We start from the raw sequence: 17,612 nt of genomic DNA, 5'->3' as shown, positions 1-17,612 counted from the left end.
CGTGTACAACAAGTGCCGTGTCGTCAGCGTATTGTAATATGTATGCCGTTCTGTCGATTTGATTTTTGTCTGGTAAGTTGTAATTGTATATGTCATGGCAGTATATACTGTAGAGAAAGGGTGAGAGCGGGGATCCTTGAGGGAGCCCTTGTTCAGGGGAAAAAGAAAAAGAGAGTGTATTGTCAATTCGAACTTGTAGTTGTCTGTTTTCTAGTAGGTTCTTTATGGTGTGTAGTAGATATGGTGGTGTGTGAAGTTTGTATAGTTTATATAGTAAGCCCCTATGCCAGACACTATCAAAAGCCTTGTTGATGTCCATGAGTAGACATGCCGACTTTCCGTCATTTAGGTGAGTTGTTTGTATGTTGTTGGTTATATTTTTTAACGTCCAAATGGTAAATTAAACGCTAGTTATGGCAAGGGAAATTATTTTGCAGGCAGATCGAATAAAACAAAGAGAAGAAGTAAAAACATGTGTTATGAAATATTATATAAAATAAAATATTTCTTCATACGAAAACCGCATCTCCATTTATGACTCACCTGATGTATTAAGAAAAAAACACTCAAAGACTGAATATATTTCTAAAGATGCATCTTGTCCCATAAAACTACATTATACAGAATGTTTCATAAACAAGAGACTACGAAATCCTTTTGGTTTTTAAATGGAAACCCGCAAAAGGTCTTCCTTTTGTTCTATTTGCAATATCTGCTGTCCATACTTAATTATACAAGATGATTCATTAAAAAAGGCTACTTTTAATCATTTCCTTAATATTAATAGCTCGTCAATCAATCAAACAAAATGTTCCTTATAAAACACTCTGTATTATCAAAAGCGTTTTTTTCTTTATACTTATATTCTAAATCTACCTGGAGATGAAATTTAGATAGGGATGTGGTTTTTCGTGAGTGTTTGGTTTACTGACGCATATTTCCAAATGAAAAATTTGTTTGTCGTCCAGACTCCACCTCTCATTTTTAAATCTATTCATTCTCAAAATCCCTTTTTCCGTCTGTTTTAAATACAGTTTTTCCAATAGCAAATTACCCGACTGAGTTGTTATTGCTAATTTTTTTAATTTATTGCCTGCGTTTTATCACTTAGTAGTGCAATCAACTAAAGATATGAACTCCTCGTTGTGCAAAAACTTGCAAATATGGTACTGGGAACGATTCAAATAAAAAAAAAACAGAGATTAAATTACCTCTGAGTCTGAATCACTCTCTGAATTCCCGCCGGAATTGGAAGATTCATCCTGTTTATCAGCATCATGTGATTTGATCATTAAAGGAAAATTAACGTTTGGACCTGCCGGACGCATTTTGCGCGCTGGATTCATATGGTTGCAGTAGCAACAGCGAAACGCCAGGTATTCGAATTCCTCTTTCAGCGCCATGCCTACCATCGTGAAAAAGTTATGTGAAATTAGCTCATTTATTATGAACAATTTTTTTACCATTATGGTTGTTGCATTTACTACAAATTAAGGCATATCGGTTCGACGGTCCATCTCCCACCAAATATTCCACGATTTTATCCAAAACCGATCGTTCTGGCGGGAGGATTCCTCTGGGTAATGCGGGCCCAGCTGGACTCAATGCTAAAGCGTTTCTGGGCATCACCACTCTAAAACAATGCATATTTTATGTAACTAGCTGTTGGCTTTGTGGCTGACATAGAGATAACTAGCTGAAAGTATAATAATACAGACATATATAAGCGTATTCATATTCTTTGAGCTTGATATTGAACCCATATCTAGTTAATTGGTGGCTCTAATAATAACAAACATGGACATTAATATGCAAAAATCAGTTAATACTTCTCTAATAAAAATCTTACCTTCCAGTTACTGGGGTTGATATCGCTAATTGTCGTACAGCTAAAGAAGTGTCTGCAGAGCCACTGAATAAAGCACTCGTATTTAAAGCAGCAATGTTTCTTTGCCGCACTCCTAAAATCATTTTTGATACTGATAAGCTTTATATTAATCATTTAGTTAAAAAAATTGTTTTTTGAAACTTACAAATTTTAATCAACATTTAAAATTGGCAAATTAATCATTGCAAATATTCAGCATAAAATTTGCAATTTAGAACTAAATACAGTCTAATTATTGTAGACTGAAGTTGATTAAATAATATACTAATTGGGCCATATTAGCAAATTTCCTGTGTAAAAATGAGAAAGTCTTCTCAAGTGCTTGCTTGCTTCACTGCAACGCGTATAAATTAAGTGACGGATAATGGCGAATTTTAACTAATTAACGTTTATTTAATAAGCGTATGTTAAGAATGATTACCAAATTGAGGGCCTTTATGGCTTGATGCAGCGATCGGAGTAGCGTCTTTAAAGCGTAGCGCCGGAAGTGGTAGTTTCGGCTCATTTCCAAACTTATCTAAAATATCTTTAGCCACTTTGTACGTCTCCGTTTCCATAACATTTTCCAGTATCTTCTTCTTCCGCTCCTTTAGAGAGACTAATTTTCGTTCATTTCTCCTTATTTTGCGATTGTAGTACCAACTTAGGAACTTTTTGATCACGACTATACTAAACGCATTAAAAAAATAACTTTTACTAATTGTGAAGAAAAGGGTAACAAGCGAATTATTTAAAAAAATATTTTTTCTTGGCAATCGTGAAATGTCCATAACGCGTCCGGCGTTCGGATCCACATACACACAGGCGGATCTTAAATGGTCTAAAAGCACTATGTATATGTATATATGAAACTCTGGCAGTTTGGACGAATTCTTCTGTGTATATTAATTAAAGAACATTTTAATCAGTATATTTACGTTGTTAAGGAGTACAGGAAAAAGAGTAAAAAATTAATTCTTACCAAAAACTGAGATATTTGCAAAAAAACTAGACCAGAAGGACGTCATCAATGTATTTTTAGGTGATCTGCCTCATTAACAATTTCAATTGCAATTGGCAATTGTCCCTGAATAGTAATAATGTATCTATTTACATTAATTGTACAATAAATGCTTGTGTAGATAGAAAACTTTGCTGTATTTTCAGTGCACTTAGTCCAAGCGATTGAGCGAAAAAAAAGGAAAATTGCATAAAACCAGCATTTCCTAAGGCCAGTGCGATACTATTTGTATTAATTTTATGAGTTATTGTTCCATGTCATTGTGCGAATACAATGAATCGGCTCCAAAATTTGAAAGTAAAAAGTGAGATTTTTGATTTTGTACTTTGACCGTGTCGCTTCTAAACATTTCTGCCATGTAATTCGCTGATAAATGTTGATATTTATAAGCAAAAAAAAGCTGTACTTATGTTGACTGAAAAATGATTTGCATATAGACGCCAACATTTGGCTGGGCAGATGCGGAAAGCGTGGCTTGGCTTTGCCCCCCAGAAAATTAGTTAAAGTAGGTACTTACACAACTGGGGATGTTACAAAAGGTATGACCCAGAGCAGCTTTTGATTTTCCGAGATTTTGAAAAATTGAAAATAAATCGAAAGCCCTAGAGATGCATAGATGCCGATGGCTAAAATGATAAATCGGAAGACAATTTTCCTCTGTGCCTGCCTAGTCTTCGTTTGGAACTCTTCAATCGAACCGATTTCCGTTTCCAATTTGGTAAGGACTTCTGCAGTGCTCCGGCTTTTCTATAACGGAAATAAGCCCACTTCTAGTCAATATACAAAAATTAACTGATTTGCTACTTACCCGAAACTTTGCAATAATAACACCCATTTTTTACAGGTAGAGGGTGCAAAAATTATTCACTGCACAATCGAGAACGGTTAAATAGTATAACTAGTAAATATTTTAGTGATTGAGGGTACATACTGATATCGAATTCTTGACTAGACCATACTTTTTGCAAAGCTCTGCACTTTTTGTGATTTCACCAAGAATAAACGTCAAAATTTGATAAAAACACTTGGCGATAGACCGGGGAGTTCTTATCGATACTTGGTTAGACGACCAGTTAAACACATGAGGCAATCTGTCATGGAAAAATTACTGCATTTGAACTATTCAAAAGCTAGCATATTCGATTCTGGTTGGGAAAATTGTAATAAGCAACTAAAAAACTGTGATGGCTAATAATTTTAGAAATTAAAGGAATTATAACTACCCTCTTTAACATCAATCACACAATCAATCATTTCTACACCATTTGGGTCATTTAGAGCATTGTAGCATTTAGCTTAAAATTCTTGCTCAATATCAACCTTTGGTCATACAATAGCTGAAACCTAACTTATCTTTGAAATTATTCATCAAAAATCCCCAAATTACGTTGTGCTGTAAGGTTGCTTGGTTGCTCTGCATAGATAAAGACAAGTACGTTACGTTGCTCTGTAAGCGATTGTCTGTCAAAAAACAAAAAACGCAATTTTCATCATTTCATCTTTATCTAATTTTTTATCAAATGACACGTGACATTCTCGTTAAAGATTGTCAGATTCTGTTAATGTGTGACGTTCAAACAAATAATTAATTATTGGTATACAGCCAAGGAAGTAGTTTGAAGAGTAAAATGGTATGAAAACCCCCCAACTTCGGCATAATTTGGCGTTTAACATCAAATTGTTTATCATTCCCGACATTTGCAAAACCAACTTAACGCCATTGTTGACAAAAACATTAGCAGCATGCACTTTGTTCGTCCAAGGAAATGATCGGTTCAGTTTTTCGTAAATGTTTTTGGTATTTTGCAGCCGACAACGCCTCCTCAAATATCGCCTGTCGAGGAGCAGGAAAAGTACCTACATGACGCTTTGGGGGTGGTGAAAGCTCAAGCATTTCACATGAAACGAGCGCTCGATAAAAACAAGCTAAAGGATGCCCTTAAAAATGCCCATGCAATGCTTGCAGAACTGCGAACGTCGATTTTATCACCAAAGAGTTACTATGAACTGTGTAAGCCATTTGAGTGCACCAAATTCTCTTCGAGTGATTGATTTTTAATCTTTCATCTTGCCCAAAGTCTGCCTTTACAATTAATTAATTAACGACAATAATTTAGGCACAAATTAAACTCAAAACCATCAGTTATTGTCTACGCGTAATCTGTATTTGTAAACGCACTAATCTAACGTATGGTAACTATCATAAGGAAACAGCGAACATTTCTAAAAATGCTGTTGAAATCTGGCAAAAGTCAGCCTCTTATTGGCTGCGCATTTCAACTTTTAAAAGCTTTACCTTCAAATGTTCAAAATAATTTGAATTTGTTCCTGTCTAATTTTATCAATTAAATTACATATCAACTTTTTGGATCAACAAATGCTGTGTTTCTGCTAAACATTTTCCAAATACAGTCGATTTTAATAAAATGTTTACAAATATACAAACCTTTCTGGCTTAACATCAGTTTCATGGTTTCCTTCCTTTGTATTTAAACACCAATTAGGTACTTTGCTTTTGTGGAAATTGAAACTCTTTTAACAAAACGTAGAATGAGAATGTTTTTGAGTAAAGAAATTTGGTTGAGAATTTATTTTGAATGTCCATAATTTAACACTAAATGTTTCAGTTGCTGGTTTATATCCCAAGAAAAATAGAAAGCTAAACCTTGATATAGAAAATTATTAATATGTAAATACAATAACTCTTAAATCCTTCTTTAAATATCCTGGTAGATATGGCAATAACGGACGAACTGCGTCACCTCGAGCTATACCTAGTGGATGAGTTCGAAAAGGGAACAAAAATTCCTGATTTATACCAATTTGTACAATATGCAAACAACATTGTACCACGACTCTACTTGCTGATAACAGTTGGATTGGTTTACATCAAGACCAATCCGTGCTTGAGACGAGATCTGCTGAAGGACTTGGTGGAAATGTGCAGGGGTAATTGACGCAAAACTGTACTAATTGACTCATCTTGCCATGTACTTTTTTCTATAAAGGAGTTCAACATCCATTAAGAGGTTTGTTTTTGAGAAACTACCTTCTCCAATGTACCAGAAACGTTCTTCCCGATGCGTCTGAAATTGATGTAGACTCGCCCGAAGGAACGGTTAAAGATTCCATAGATTTTGTCCTGATGAATTTTGCAGAAATGAATAAGTTATGGGTAAGTGAAAGTAATTAAGAACTAATAAAAAAAACTAAAAGAAATCTATTATTAAAGTGTGTAATTTCTTGTGGATCTATCCTCAATCTGTTGAAACAAAAATTTTACACTTACTAGGATTTGTTAATTCATAAGGACTAATTGATTTTACGAAGTATTGTTCTGTTTCAGGTGAGAATGCAACATCAAGGACATTCTAGGGAGCGACGACACAGAGAAAAGGAACGAGAAGAGTTGAGAATTTTAGTTGGAACCAACCTGGTAAGACTAAGTCAATTGGAGTCGGTTACACTAGATAAATACCAAAAATTGGTGTTGCCAGGAATCTTGGAACAGGTATGATGCTAAAGGTACTCGTTCAACTCAATTATCATGCATATTTTCTACATTATTTAGGTCGTTAGCTGTCGGGATGCGATAGCTCAAGAATATCTGATGGAATGCATCATTCAAGTTTTTCCCGATGAGTTTCACATTCAAACGCTGACACCCTTTTTAAAGTCTTGTGCCGAACTGGAGCAGGGCGTTAATGTGAAAAATATCGTTATTAGTCTTATGGAAAGACTGGCTGCTTTCAGTCAGAGGACCGACAGTCATGGAAGTGAAGGTATTAGAATTGTCTCCGACATAACTAACATTGTTAGTGGTTGAGCAATGTTTGGTCAAAAAAATACTCTAACAAGGTCTGGTCAAATTTAAAATAAATTATTTTTTTGGTAAAAGTAAAAGTTATTTTGTTAAGAGATAATTTAATTCATAAAAAAGTTTTTTTGACTTTAAGACACTGTTTACACAAGTAAAAGCACATTAATAATATTTCAAATAAATTCGCCTGCAAAGTCGAAAAAAAACGTTTTCATTCAAATCATCCTTTATATGAGCAAATTTGCGGTTTGTTTAGTATTTTCGGATTTAGGTGTCAACATTTTGAAAGAAGTACAACTGTTCGAGGTGTTCTCTGTTCAGATTTCATCTATTATTAGCAATAGGCAATATTTGCCTCCAGAAGATATGGTTTCGCTACAGGTAGCACTCATCAATTTGGCCTTAAAATGCTACCCAGATAGGATCGACTACATTGATGAAGTTATGCTGTCCAGTGTCGAGGTAACTTTCCTCGAAAGTTAATGTTTACATCCTCACTTTTACAAACAATTTTTAGATGTTTCAACGGCTCGGTTTAGACCGTCTTGAGCACCACACGTCAGTCGCAAAGGAACTACAAAAGTTATTAAAAATTCCTTTGGACACTTACAATGATCTTCTAATGGTTCTCAAGCTAAAACATTATGCAGGTGCGTTCTGTCTCGTTTGCTGGTGGCAGGGTATTAAATATCCGGTCTTCTATTTTATTAGGTCTTATGCAACATTTGGATTATATTGGCCGCAAGTCTTTGAGCATTTACATACTGAACAACGCACTTGAAAATGAAACGATCATTCCATCTCACGAGGAGACTGAACAGGCTCTAACTCTGCTCTCCACTTTGGTTTCCGAAAAAGGCGAAAATCCAGTTGGAAATGTCGATTTAGAGGAACTAGCCGAAGAGCAATGTTTGTTAGCCCGATTCATTCATCAAATGAAATCAGGTGTCGCTGATGAGCAGTATCATATTTTGACGGTGGCAAGAAAGGTATAACCAATAGGCAGTTTTGATCCTTAGTTAATCTACTTTGATATTTTGTTGATTTTAGATTCTAGGAACCGGAGGTCCGTTGCGCATCAAATACACACTTCCACCGTTAGTTTTCCAGGCGTGCCAGTTGGCATTTCAATATAAAGCCCTAAAGGAAAACAATTGGGACAAGAAATGTACCAAGTTATTCCAATTTTGTCATCAAACTATCACTGCTCTAGTTAAGGCCGAATTGGCTGAATTGCCACTGAGGCTCTTCTTACAAGGCGCTTTAGCCATCGATCAAATAGGTAAAAGCTTGAACTAAAAGCTGCCTATGGAAAATATTATTTCCATGTAAAATTCCAGGCTTTGAAAATCATGAAACTGTAGCCTACGAGTTTATGTCGCAGGCCTTTTCTCTGTACGAAGATGAAATTTCTGACTCGAAAGCACAATTAGCAGCCATTACTCTGATCGTCGGTACAGTAGAACAAATTAGTTGCTTTTCCGAAGAAAATTCAGATCCTCTTCGAACCCAGTGCGCTCTTGGTAAATTAAGCAAGACTATCTGGATTAAACACTTTTAACAAACTTATTTTCAGCTGCCAGTAAGCTTTTAAAGAAACCTGATCAGTGTAGAGGGGTTGCGACTTGCAGCCATTTGTTTTGGAGCGGCAAAAGTTTAGCCAGCAACAAAGAGGAAGTCCATGATGGTAAAAGGTAAATCAAATGCAGATTGAGATTGGTCAGAAAATTCAAAATTTGAATGTTCTTAGGGTGGTAGAATACCTGAAGAAAGGATTGAGAATTGCCAAGCAGTGTATGGACGTGAGCGTTCAAGTGCAATTGTTCGTTGAACTGCTCAATCATTATATCTACTTTTTGGAAAAGGGCAACGATCAAGTGAACATAGAGGTTTTAAACCAGGTAAGAAGTAATTGGTTTTAAAGCACATATTATCACGCTGTAGATAACTATAACAATTATGACAATGAACAATTTTCTATTGTGTTGCTCCCTCAGGTGATCAAAAAAATTAAGGAAGAGCTGCCCAACTTAGAAAGTTCGGATGAAACCGAGCAAATCACAAAGCATTTTAATAATAGCTTAGAACACATTAAGGTACGTTCAGAATCGTCAGATGATGATCAGATATATAAAGGTATAGAAATTTAAATAGCTGGAAAGGCAGGTTTTTAAGTAGCATTTAATAAATTTAAAATACAACATTTATTGAAATCGAATTCATACCTGACCCATTGTATATATATACATGAAGCAGAAATTCTACAGAAATTAAGGAAACGCAATTATAGCAAGGGAAGTAGTAATATATTCAAATTTATAGCTTAAATAGTATCTAAAAATTTTAATAAATTGCCTGTCCTAAACGGATTCAAACGCAATATTTATATTTAGGCAATTTTATTTGTATATTTTGCATATTATAACCATTATTTTATTTTATCTTTGTTGTAGTCAAGTCAGTTAATATACAATTTTCCACACTGATGGTTTCTCACAGTTAGTATTGTTTTTACATAAAACATTGAACGTAGATTTAGTAGGAAATCCCAAGATTTCTCTCTCCTCCTGTATCCTAAACGAAAACGTACTATCGCTCGTTCCAATAAAATACCTGGCATAGGAGCAAATGATTTGATCAATGATCGCAATTCCGCCAGCTGAATATTTGCTTTCTACATGTTTCGATGCTTGATATTTGTATACTTCATATTTGGGACTAAGAGCCTTATTCAGCTCTTCAAACTCTGAAAAAGAGCCGACTGAAATCGCAGTTTCTGGCTTTTAGAAGTTCTTTTACCTATTCGAGGTGCATCCGTAGCAATAAATACTTTGGCAAGCTTTAACTCATTTAGTTTCTTGGATATCTGTTTTGCCACATTTAGCAAATCTGGAACTTTATCTGCTCTACCTCTAAGAAAGTCGCGTCTTCTCATATGAACGGCTAGATAGGGACCACCTTTTGCGTTCCTCTTTGGCTAAAAAGCCAATTTTTACAGCAAAAGTTTACAAATCGTATTTTGTCTGATCTTTAATTTTTTTTGCCTTTGGAAATTTGTATGATTCTTATGGTTCTATTCTCCTCTTTGACTGTTCATCGGTTTAAGATGCTTCAAAATTGGTCGCATTTATCAAGTTTTAGATTATCTGGGAGAATAAGCTCATTAGTAACGCGTAGGAGAGATGCGTGCGAGAGCAAAAATAATAACCCAATACATGTGTTTTTTGCGCTTTGAATGCGTACGAATCGAGAAAGCGAAATTTTGATAGTTATGATTTTTCCACCAATTTTCTGTGTTAAAATATATTTTCTATTTTACCAAAATGCAGATGTCCCTTTATTATATAATTTGGCCCATTTATGTATTAAATTTCAGCCCTAATATTATGTAACATATATTGAAAAATCACACTTAAAATGTAGCAACTTAAAGGGCTGATTTTCAAACAATTTTTTAAATCACTATGGGCCTGAACATTTTTATTTATTTAACCAAAAATCACCCAAAAGTTCTGTATGACACCGACACAAATGAGCTATCCTCGTACAAATCAAGCAGAAGCGAGTTAAAGCAAGAAGATCCTTATTTAACATAACCTCTGACAAACATAAAAATGATCGGACCCATAAAACATATTTATTTCTATAATGCCTAATACTCTCTCAGGTAAGATCTTCCATTCTTCGAATAACAGGTTAAACGTTTTAGCTTCTTCATTCCAGACAAAATTCAAGAAGTGGATATTAACGATGTATTTGACGATATTCTATTCAGCGAGGAGAAAGTAGTAGAAAAGGGCTACCAGCAAGGATTCGCAGCCGGTTCTTCACAAGACAGTGTGGATGGATACCATTTAGGCTATCACAGAGGAGCGGAAATAGGCTCAGAAATAGGTTTCTACCAGGCATTTTCGCAACACTATTTGAACGAAAATCCACCTGAAAAGGTTCTCAAAAACCTAGAAGCTCTCAGCCACGGCTGTTGTGAGTTTCCGCGCATTAATTGTGAGAGTACAGATATATTTGAGGCGATTGAAAAACTCCGAGGACTCTACAAAAAAATTGCAACTCAACTGAAGATTAAGACCAGTTTCAAGAAGGAAGGCATTCAATTTTGAGCATTATGAACAAATCAACGGTAAAGCATCAAATTGAATTAACTTTGAAGCATCTGGAACCCCATCTCGCATTAGCAAACGTGCATATGGTTGATTATTTCACTAAAAATGCCTTTGCCACACATATTCCCCACCAAATACGAGATGAATCTTCAAATCACGGCTATCAAGATACTATCAGAGCCATTTACGCTCAGCAAACTGAACATCTACCGGCATTAAATATGTATATTCAGAAGAGTAGAGAACTGACCCTGAAAAACACCACAGTTTGCATGTCTTTGGCGCAATTCAGGAACAAATTAAACGAGCTGGGTGGCCAGGAAGCTTCGTCGTTGAAACTCGATATTTTTATGAAGTCGAAAAAATCTCATGAAGTGGAAATATTGAGTGGTGCAGTGGCTGCTATAAGGGATCTATCGCGTACCTCACATTTAATCGATATAGGAGATGGAAAAGGTTATCTAAGTTCAATGCTGGCTTTGCATTACCAAATTCCCGTTCTAGGAGTAGACGCTTCAGAAATAAACACAAATGGGGCCGTCGATAGAGCCAATAAATTATCAAAAGTTTGGAATGGCGTCGTGACAAACATCAAAACAAGAGAAACTAGCATAAATTGCTATAAACAAATCACAAAATTTGTGGATGAAAAGGTGGATTTTCCGGAACTGATTTCAAACATATTTTTGCAAAAATCGGACAAAATTGGATTAGTCGGGCTGCACACATGTGGCAATCTAACACCGACTTGCTTGAAAATCTACAATGAATGCGATTCAATTCGAACAATTTGCAACGTTGGCTGTTGCTATCACCATTTAACAGAAGAATTCCCTAAAGCTCCGAGTAATAAAATCGGGTTTCCACTCAGTGCCTTTTTAAAAAACAAAGAATGCGCTATTGGAAGAGGGGCACGGATGGTGGCAGCTCAATCCATTGAAAGAATTTTAGATAGCAAAGACCAACCCAACAGGTCAATATTTTATAGAGCATTGTTTGAAATTATCAAGAATCAGCATTCGCAGGCGGAATGTTTAAAGGAAAAACAAGTAGGCAGGTTTAGAAAGCCCATTCCGCTGTTTCTGGATTATGTACAAAAAGCCTCCAAAAGACTAGAAATGCCCCTAGAAGTGTCTGAAACCTACATTAATGCACTTCTTGCTGAGTTCGAACATAGAAGTGATGAGATCGATTTGTTTTACTTAATCAGAGCCATGTTGGCGCCAGTTGTGGAAAGTTTAATCATACTCGATCGAGTTTTGTTTCTACTGGAAAATGAACATTATAATTCCTTTATTGTGCAATTCTTTGATCCGGTATTGTCTCCTAGGTGTTATGGAATTGTTTCAATAAAAACGTAATTGTTACCTTTTCATCTCTCCAATCAGGAGGCAAAGTGGTTAAGTCATCTTCATCATTCGAATCCAATTTCATGATTCGAAAATCGTTAGCAACTTTTCTCAATTCCCTATTGAATCGCATACTTCTCCTTGCTTTCCAGTACAAGTCATTCCCGAAAGTATCATGAAGAGCTACTTCGGCGCGCTCCAGCATAAGGGTTCTAAAATCAAATAAACGGTGTTTAGATTATAGAGAAGACCGTCCAAAATCATATTTTAACATAAATCTGCCGGACAGAACGACGACTTTTTACTAGATTTGAGCTATCGCAGTTCTGAAACGCAAGTAAAAACGTGTGAGTTCAAGCTGCGCAACCCCAGTCCAAGGAACTACAATTGTTTAGGGTAAGTTCAATTTTGTATCAGTAAAATAGTTGTTAAGTAAAAATGATATGTTTCAGTATTTACTAAAAATAATGTGAGCCGTTGACTGATTAATTATTCATCTAAGCTTAGAATAATGCGAGGCCTCTTCTCATAGAGTGACCATAAAGACAATTTTTCAGTCACGAAACATGCAATCTTCTATTATCGAGGAAAACCGAGTGAGTAAACTATTTTTATAAATGAGATCTCAAAATTAAATGATAATCAAATCAAATCGGTTTATTACTCATTAGTTGATCTGAGGCTTCAACAATTAATATTTTTGAAAGAGTAGTAATACTATCGACACTTAGGATGTATAGAAATATTTGACCCACTATTATCTTACATTTTCCAATAAAAAAGTGTTCATTTGAGTATAGCTTACCTGGATTTTTCTAGTTTAAAGAGTTCAGCAAGTTTAGTTGCAGGCCCATGAAAAGATAAACATTTGACATTACTGGCCGTGATATTCGCATAGTAGAAAAATTTCATTTTTGGAGGTTTCTGGCATTTTTCGATAAGCCATTTTTCCTCAAAGTTTCCACTCTCAAACATATCTTCAAAGTGCTGAAGAACATAGACTTCATCCAATATACATTTCGTGTACTTTTGTTTCTTCAACACTGTAAGGAGTTTTTACCATTTACCATTTAAAAACTATTTGTTTTAGTGCTATTTTTATGCGATGTTTTTGTTGAGATTCGCGTTTTTTTATACATTCTATTGATCTTTGAGCAATTTATTTAATACAATCAATTGACTTTTGTTAGCGAGCACACGTTAAAACAGAACTAACTAGAAGAATAGAAATTAAAAAAAAATACATTTTCTCCTAACTCCTAAGAACCAGATACTTTAAAAACAAAGGATATTCCAATTAAAAAATGAAAGTTTTTACTAGTGACCTGAATGTGAGTAAGCAAAGAAAATAATATTGTTAAAACAAAATTCAAATTTTAAGATCAATAAGCAAGCAATGATAACAAACTTACAAGCAAAGTATTGATGAAGCTCAATTACGGGTGCGAACTTATTCAGACTGTTAATGTCGAAAAACATTGACCAGGGAATGTGCTCTGGCTCTTCACTGTAAGGCCAGTGCATTAAATGAGACCAGGGAGGTAAAACTAACAGAAAACTGTTCAAGTTAGGATCCTGGGAGTTTTTTAGTTTGTTGGCTAAAACTGCCATTCGCATGTATACATCTCGGCGAAGATTAAAACCTTCTGATGGGTTCACATCATAGAAAAGAAATCTGAAATTCATCAGTTGTTAACTCTTTTGATTGGAAGAATTATTTTACTATTCCTTTTATTAGATAAGTATTACCGTGTTACCGATAATTATTTGCAGGTTTTTGGCACGTTTCTTTGTAACACACATCTTCTCCCGTGACTAGAGTAACTGAGATTGCAAGTACTATTAGGAATTTAATCAAATCCATTGCAAACACTTATATTCCTTTAAATTAATGGTTTTTGTTCGTTTACATTTGTTTATGTTATTCCAACCTAATTTTTTTGTGTTTGTTTACTTCAGGATCTTCCTACTATCTCGTAAAACCTGACCGCATTTTCAATATGGGGTCTAATGCACAGATCACAGAGGTTACTCTGTAATCTGTGGCCTAATGTGGACAGAATGGCGAAAGTTTCCGACAGAAGGTTATTTTGAACTGCTCTTAATTTTCAATTTCTGCGATTGAGATAAATACTATACATCAATATAAAAATTTGACGATATTTTAATCAAGTTTTCTAGGTTTTTAAATATTCGTTAGTTTATTTTAGTTAATTTATTCTATCATTTTCTGTCATTTGCTTATGCAAGGTTTATAAACAGGTTGGCTCACCTGGTTACTGAAAAAACTGACTGGGGGACTGGGGTGAATCAACTTCAACTGACTTTATGTAATTGTTTTATATTTGCCGAATAGTTAATGTAGAAAATATTGAAATTAAAGTAAAAATATCACAGTATTGTAGGTGAGTATATACATTTTCCAGTGAGCTGTTAAAACGGTAAGATTTGGGCTTAAAGAAAGTCCGAAGGAGATAAGCAATCAGTCTCAGTTAAAACGCGAACGCAAAATAGTTATTATACATTTAAAACGCTACAAGGGGTCTCAGTTGTTTGAATTGTGTTTTTTTGTGAAAAGCCTTTTTCGTAACATTGTATACGCAGATTTGAGCGAACGAAAAATGTTACTTTTCTGTAGATCGTTCTACAACTTCTTCAGATAACATTGTTTTTGAATCACAATCAATCCTGCTTCTTGATTTAGTTAAGATTTTTTTTTCATTAAAAATAATTGTTTTTATTTATAAGCGCATGTTTTTTAAGATACTTAACTTTGAACTATCGAAATTTTGAACGCTTCCAACCTATAAAATAATAATTCCTGAAGAAAATTAACATTGTATGACAAACCTCAGGAGTACCACAAACGATGTAATATTTGAGTTTAAGTTAGTCATAGAATTTGAAAAGATGTAAAAACGAAAGTCTGGAAACATAAATGTTATTGAATCGGCGAATGCGCCTATTCTAGACACTAGTGATGAACCATATTCCTGCATTTTTGGCAGATGCGACCAGGATACAGAAAAACCCAGTATATAATTTTGAAGTATATGGTTACCACTATACTATTTAACCATTTACCACATAGGTAACAAAGTGATCTCTTGTCTCTTAGCACTAGCTGTTCGAATAAGTAGAGCATCAAAAATCGTCGAAATGCGGAATTTTCCGACGCTCATTTGATTGGATCCGAATTTGTGTTAATGCACGAAAACGCGACCGGGTAGTATTTGTAAAACAAGTTGGTCTTAATCCTTTTGAGCATCTATGCATCTATCAAGTCAAGAGACGAATCGAAACATTGCAGTACTGTACTTCAATCTGCATATTTTCTTAAAAAATTGAGATGTTTACATGTGTTAACAAATAAATTGAAGTACGCAAACAGGGCTTTAAAATGTGAATTTTACAACCCTGAACAAGCGTCCCACTTGCTGCACACGGTGTTTAAAAAACACACACCAAAAAGTTGCAAATTCCCATAATTGTCGTATAATTCCAAATTGTTTTTCTTAATTGCGGTTTTTATACAATACAAAAATGTACTTTCAACTCACTTTTCACAACACTTTTTACCAGTTCGGCAGTGTGAACGTTTCCTTGCTTTGATAAACATATCCTAGAGTTTATTCGCTCAAAAAATCCATCCCCAAATGAAGGTGTGTAATAAGCTTCGTTGTTTTTCACTCTGGTTGTAAAGTCGTTTGTAATGACTACCTGAAACAGAATTAAGTAGGGAAAATTTGCCCATTGATTTGTCTACTCACTGCAAAATTGAAAGCTCTAGATAACTTCTGGAAGCCATCAAGAAGTTTGTACGTTACAGTTATCCTTTCAGTAGAATTAGCAGCTCTTAATGGATGGGCAATACTATCAATAATTACTAGTTTCACCTAGAAAAGTTCAGTAAAATTCAGACAAAAAGTAATCTGTACAACAGAACTCACACTTTTCGTTTTCAAAAATTCTCCTAAAAATATTGTGGTGGCAAACAATTCACATACATCGTTCACATTGAATACGAAAACATTGCTTAATATGTCTTCTTCAGTTTTATGTTGCATTAATGGACCAGAGAGTTTAATCAGCTTGCCGGCTACTTCTTTTAAACGCGTCGAAGAAAAGTTTTTGTTGGTATTTAGATAAATCACTTGGCCTTCCAGACCGCCAATGGCTTCTGGAAGCTGAGTGGTTACACATAGCTGAAAACTTGCCATGTAAACTGGTTAAAATCTATTTAAATATATGCATTAAATTCGTTGACAAACAATTAATTTAATGGATTTTCAAAGTAACCGTTCTTACCAAATTTGAGTTCTGCCTGATCCAGGAAATCCACTCAGTTCCGTGATTCGTCCTGGAGTAATTTCACCATGTAAAACCTTGTCCAATTCACTATTTAAGCTTAAAATATGACCCCCAAGGAATTCCGATTCTAATAAATCTAGTGCTGTTACAGTTTTCGGTGATTTTGGTAGCTCGATTAACAGAGAACTCAATAAGGTTTCAGTCAGGTCAATACAATATTTTTTGCCCACACTTTGTAGTTGTATTATTTTATTTCTAGGCAAATTCAAACTGCTAATACTCTGTTCCATTTCAATGTTTAAATAAACATAACCTCCAAATCGAATTTAAAATTTGCTCTGAATGAACTACCGCAACTTAAATCGCTAGAGATGTGTTGGCTTGCGCTTTAGTAGCTTTAGTTGAATACGTAATAAATAAAAATTATTTTTCATTTTTAGCTCCAAATTTTAACGGATTTGTTTAAGAAAATTTTAGTTGTGATTATTCGATTTACATATAAACATATTATAATTTTCGAAAAATAGTTATTTGTAATTTAAAATTAAATTTTTTTAAATTGCGTTTTGCTTCTATCTGTTTATTTTGTAACTTCTTCAAAACCTATTGGTAAATGGGCCGGTCTATCTAAAAGGCCCAACGATCATCCGCGATTTTCAAGCGTTTCGGACTTAAAACTTACAAACGCCTTAACGGGGAAAGCTATTGTCTGATCTTGAGTTTTTCATGAGAATGATGTGTAATACACACAAAATTTTAACTCTCTCAAAAGGCTTCTGAAAAGTTTTTAAATATTTCGAACTGTTACGGAGATTTAGGTTTCATTAAGCTTTCATTTTGTCACACATTTTCGCTTTTATCTTCTCAGCAGTTGAGAATTTATGATGAAACCTAATTGGTGAAAGTTAGTCCGCATGACGCTCATCAGAAAAATCCTATTCATAATTCCGATAAAATGTGTAATGTGAAAAAAGTGATTTCGCAAAAAGTGAACAACATTTGTTCAGATTATCTCGAACACACTATGTACATCAAGCGTTTAAAACGCGTTGATTATTTTTTTTACATATAATCAATAGCTTACACAGACTTAATAGACAAAAATCACAAATTAAACGTGATT

The 17,612-nt window shown here is 34.6% G+C and overlaps 5 protein-coding genes across 7 annotated transcripts in view; 3 read left to right on the top strand and 2 right to left on the bottom strand.

The window, feature by feature from the left end:
• The window catches only part of LOC109532738 (endoplasmic reticulum junction formation protein lunapark-B), a gene marked incomplete in the record, with an annotated part of 5,643 nt that extends 1,629 nt beyond the window's left edge, over positions 1–4,014 (bottom strand). The window contains 6 exon segments of the mRNA XM_048667521.1: positions 1,212–1,405; positions 1,464–1,633; positions 1,850–1,961; positions 2,310–2,557; positions 3,406–3,635; positions 3,697–4,014. Coding sequence (XP_048523478.1) covers positions 1,212–1,405; positions 1,464–1,633; positions 1,850–1,961; positions 2,310–2,557; positions 3,406–3,635; positions 3,697–3,723 — 981 coding nt within the window.
• A 288-nt stretch (positions 4,015–4,302) lies between these two features.
• Positions 4,303–9,206, top strand: LOC109532734 (vacuolar protein sorting-associated protein 35). 2 transcript variants are annotated; one of them, XM_019897751.2, is made up of 14 exons: positions 4,303–4,320; positions 4,698–4,899; positions 5,622–5,837; positions 5,897–6,063; positions 6,235–6,399; positions 6,460–6,670; positions 6,980–7,170; positions 7,226–7,358; positions 7,420–7,697; positions 7,759–7,990; positions 8,049–8,231; positions 8,285–8,402; positions 8,459–8,609; positions 8,706–9,206. In XM_019897751.2, the coding sequence occupies exons 2-14, from the start codon at positions 4,788–4,790 to the stop codon at positions 8,856–8,858; spliced, it is 2,310 nt and encodes a 769-aa protein (XP_019753310.1). In that variant the 5' UTR covers positions 4,303–4,320; positions 4,698–4,787; the 3' UTR covers positions 8,859–9,206. The 2 variants fall into 2 exon arrangements, with proteins under 2 accessions (XP_019753310.1, XP_019753309.1); XM_019897750.2 differs by lacking the exon at positions 4,303–4,320 and adding an exon at positions 4,382–4,519.
• On the bottom strand, positions 9,091–16,816 carry LOC109532735 (GDP-fucose protein O-fucosyltransferase 2). Of its 2 annotated transcripts, XM_019897752.2 has the most exons (8): positions 16,487–16,816; positions 16,129–16,390; positions 15,949–16,074; positions 15,739–15,898; positions 12,984–13,221; positions 12,198–12,390; positions 9,508–9,685; positions 9,091–9,454 (listed from the first exon to the last, which is right to left on the bottom strand). In XM_019897752.2, the coding sequence occupies exons 1-8, from the start codon at positions 16,777–16,779 to the stop codon at positions 9,171–9,173; spliced, it is 1,734 nt and encodes a 577-aa protein (XP_019753311.2). In that variant the 5' UTR covers positions 16,780–16,816; the 3' UTR covers positions 9,091–9,170. The 2 variants fall into 2 exon arrangements, with proteins under 2 accessions (XP_019753311.2, XP_019753313.2); XM_019897754.2 differs by lacking the exons at positions 15,739–15,898; positions 15,949–16,074; positions 16,129–16,390; positions 16,487–16,816 and adding exons at positions 13,591–13,853; positions 13,936–14,178.
• On the top strand, positions 10,264–11,450 carry LOC109532740 (protein LTO1 homolog). Its single transcript, XM_019897759.2, has 2 exons — positions 10,264–10,375; positions 10,432–11,450. The coding sequence occupies exons 1-2, from the start codon at positions 10,357–10,359 to the stop codon at positions 10,824–10,826; spliced, it is 414 nt and encodes a 137-aa protein (XP_019753318.2). The 5' UTR covers positions 10,264–10,356; the 3' UTR covers positions 10,827–11,450.
• LOC109532737 (probable methyltransferase-like protein 25) lies at positions 10,832–12,196 on the top strand. The gene has a single exon (XM_019897756.2). It carries the CDS (start codon positions 10,832–10,834, stop codon positions 12,188–12,190), a length of 1,359 nt encoding a protein of 452 aa, XP_019753315.2. The 3' UTR covers positions 12,191–12,196.
• Positions 16,817–17,612: the final 796 nt, after the last annotated feature.

Source organism: Dendroctonus ponderosae, unplaced genomic scaffold (genome assembly GCF_020466585.1).
Source record: "Dendroctonus ponderosae isolate FM_Combo_2020 unplaced genomic scaffold, Dpon_F_20191213v2 Dpon_F_20191213_6, whole genome shotgun sequence".
Classification (NCBI taxonomy): Eukaryota; Metazoa; Arthropoda; class Insecta; order Coleoptera; family Curculionidae; genus Dendroctonus; species Dendroctonus ponderosae.
Note: the sequence above shows the minus strand (reverse complement) of the source record. Positions and strands in the feature narration are given on the sequence as shown.

What these genes read in the sequence shown, in the direction of transcription:
- LOC109532734 (XM_019897750.2), top strand. An exon ending in CGACAGTCATGGAAGTGAAG is followed by an intron (nt 6,671 to 6,979) that starts GTATTAGAATTG and finishes TTTCGGATTTAG; the next exon opens with GTGTCAACATTTTGAAAGAA. An exon ending in TCGAACCCAGTGCGCTCTTG is followed by an intron (nt 8,232 to 8,284) that starts GTAAATTAAGCA and finishes ACTTATTTTCAG; the next exon opens with CTGCCAGTAAGCTTTTAAAG.
- LOC109532735 (XM_019897752.2), bottom strand. Translation starts at nt 16,779, where the DNA reads ATGGAACAGAGTATTAGCAGTTTGAATTTGCCTAGAAATAAAATAATA. An exon ending in AATTTTTGAAAACGAAAAGT is followed by an intron (nt 16,075 to 16,128) that starts GTGAGTTCTGTT and finishes GAACTTTTCTAG; the next exon opens with GTGAAACTAGTAATTATTGA. An exon ending in TACGGATGCACCTCGAATAG is followed by an intron (nt 9,455 to 9,507) that starts GTAAAAGAACTT and finishes GCTCTTTTTCAG; the next exon opens with AGTTTGAAGAGCTGAATAAG.
- LOC109532737 (XM_019897756.2), top strand. Translation starts at nt 10,832, where the DNA reads ATGAACAAATCAACGGTAAAGCATCAAATTGAATTAACTTTGAAGCAT.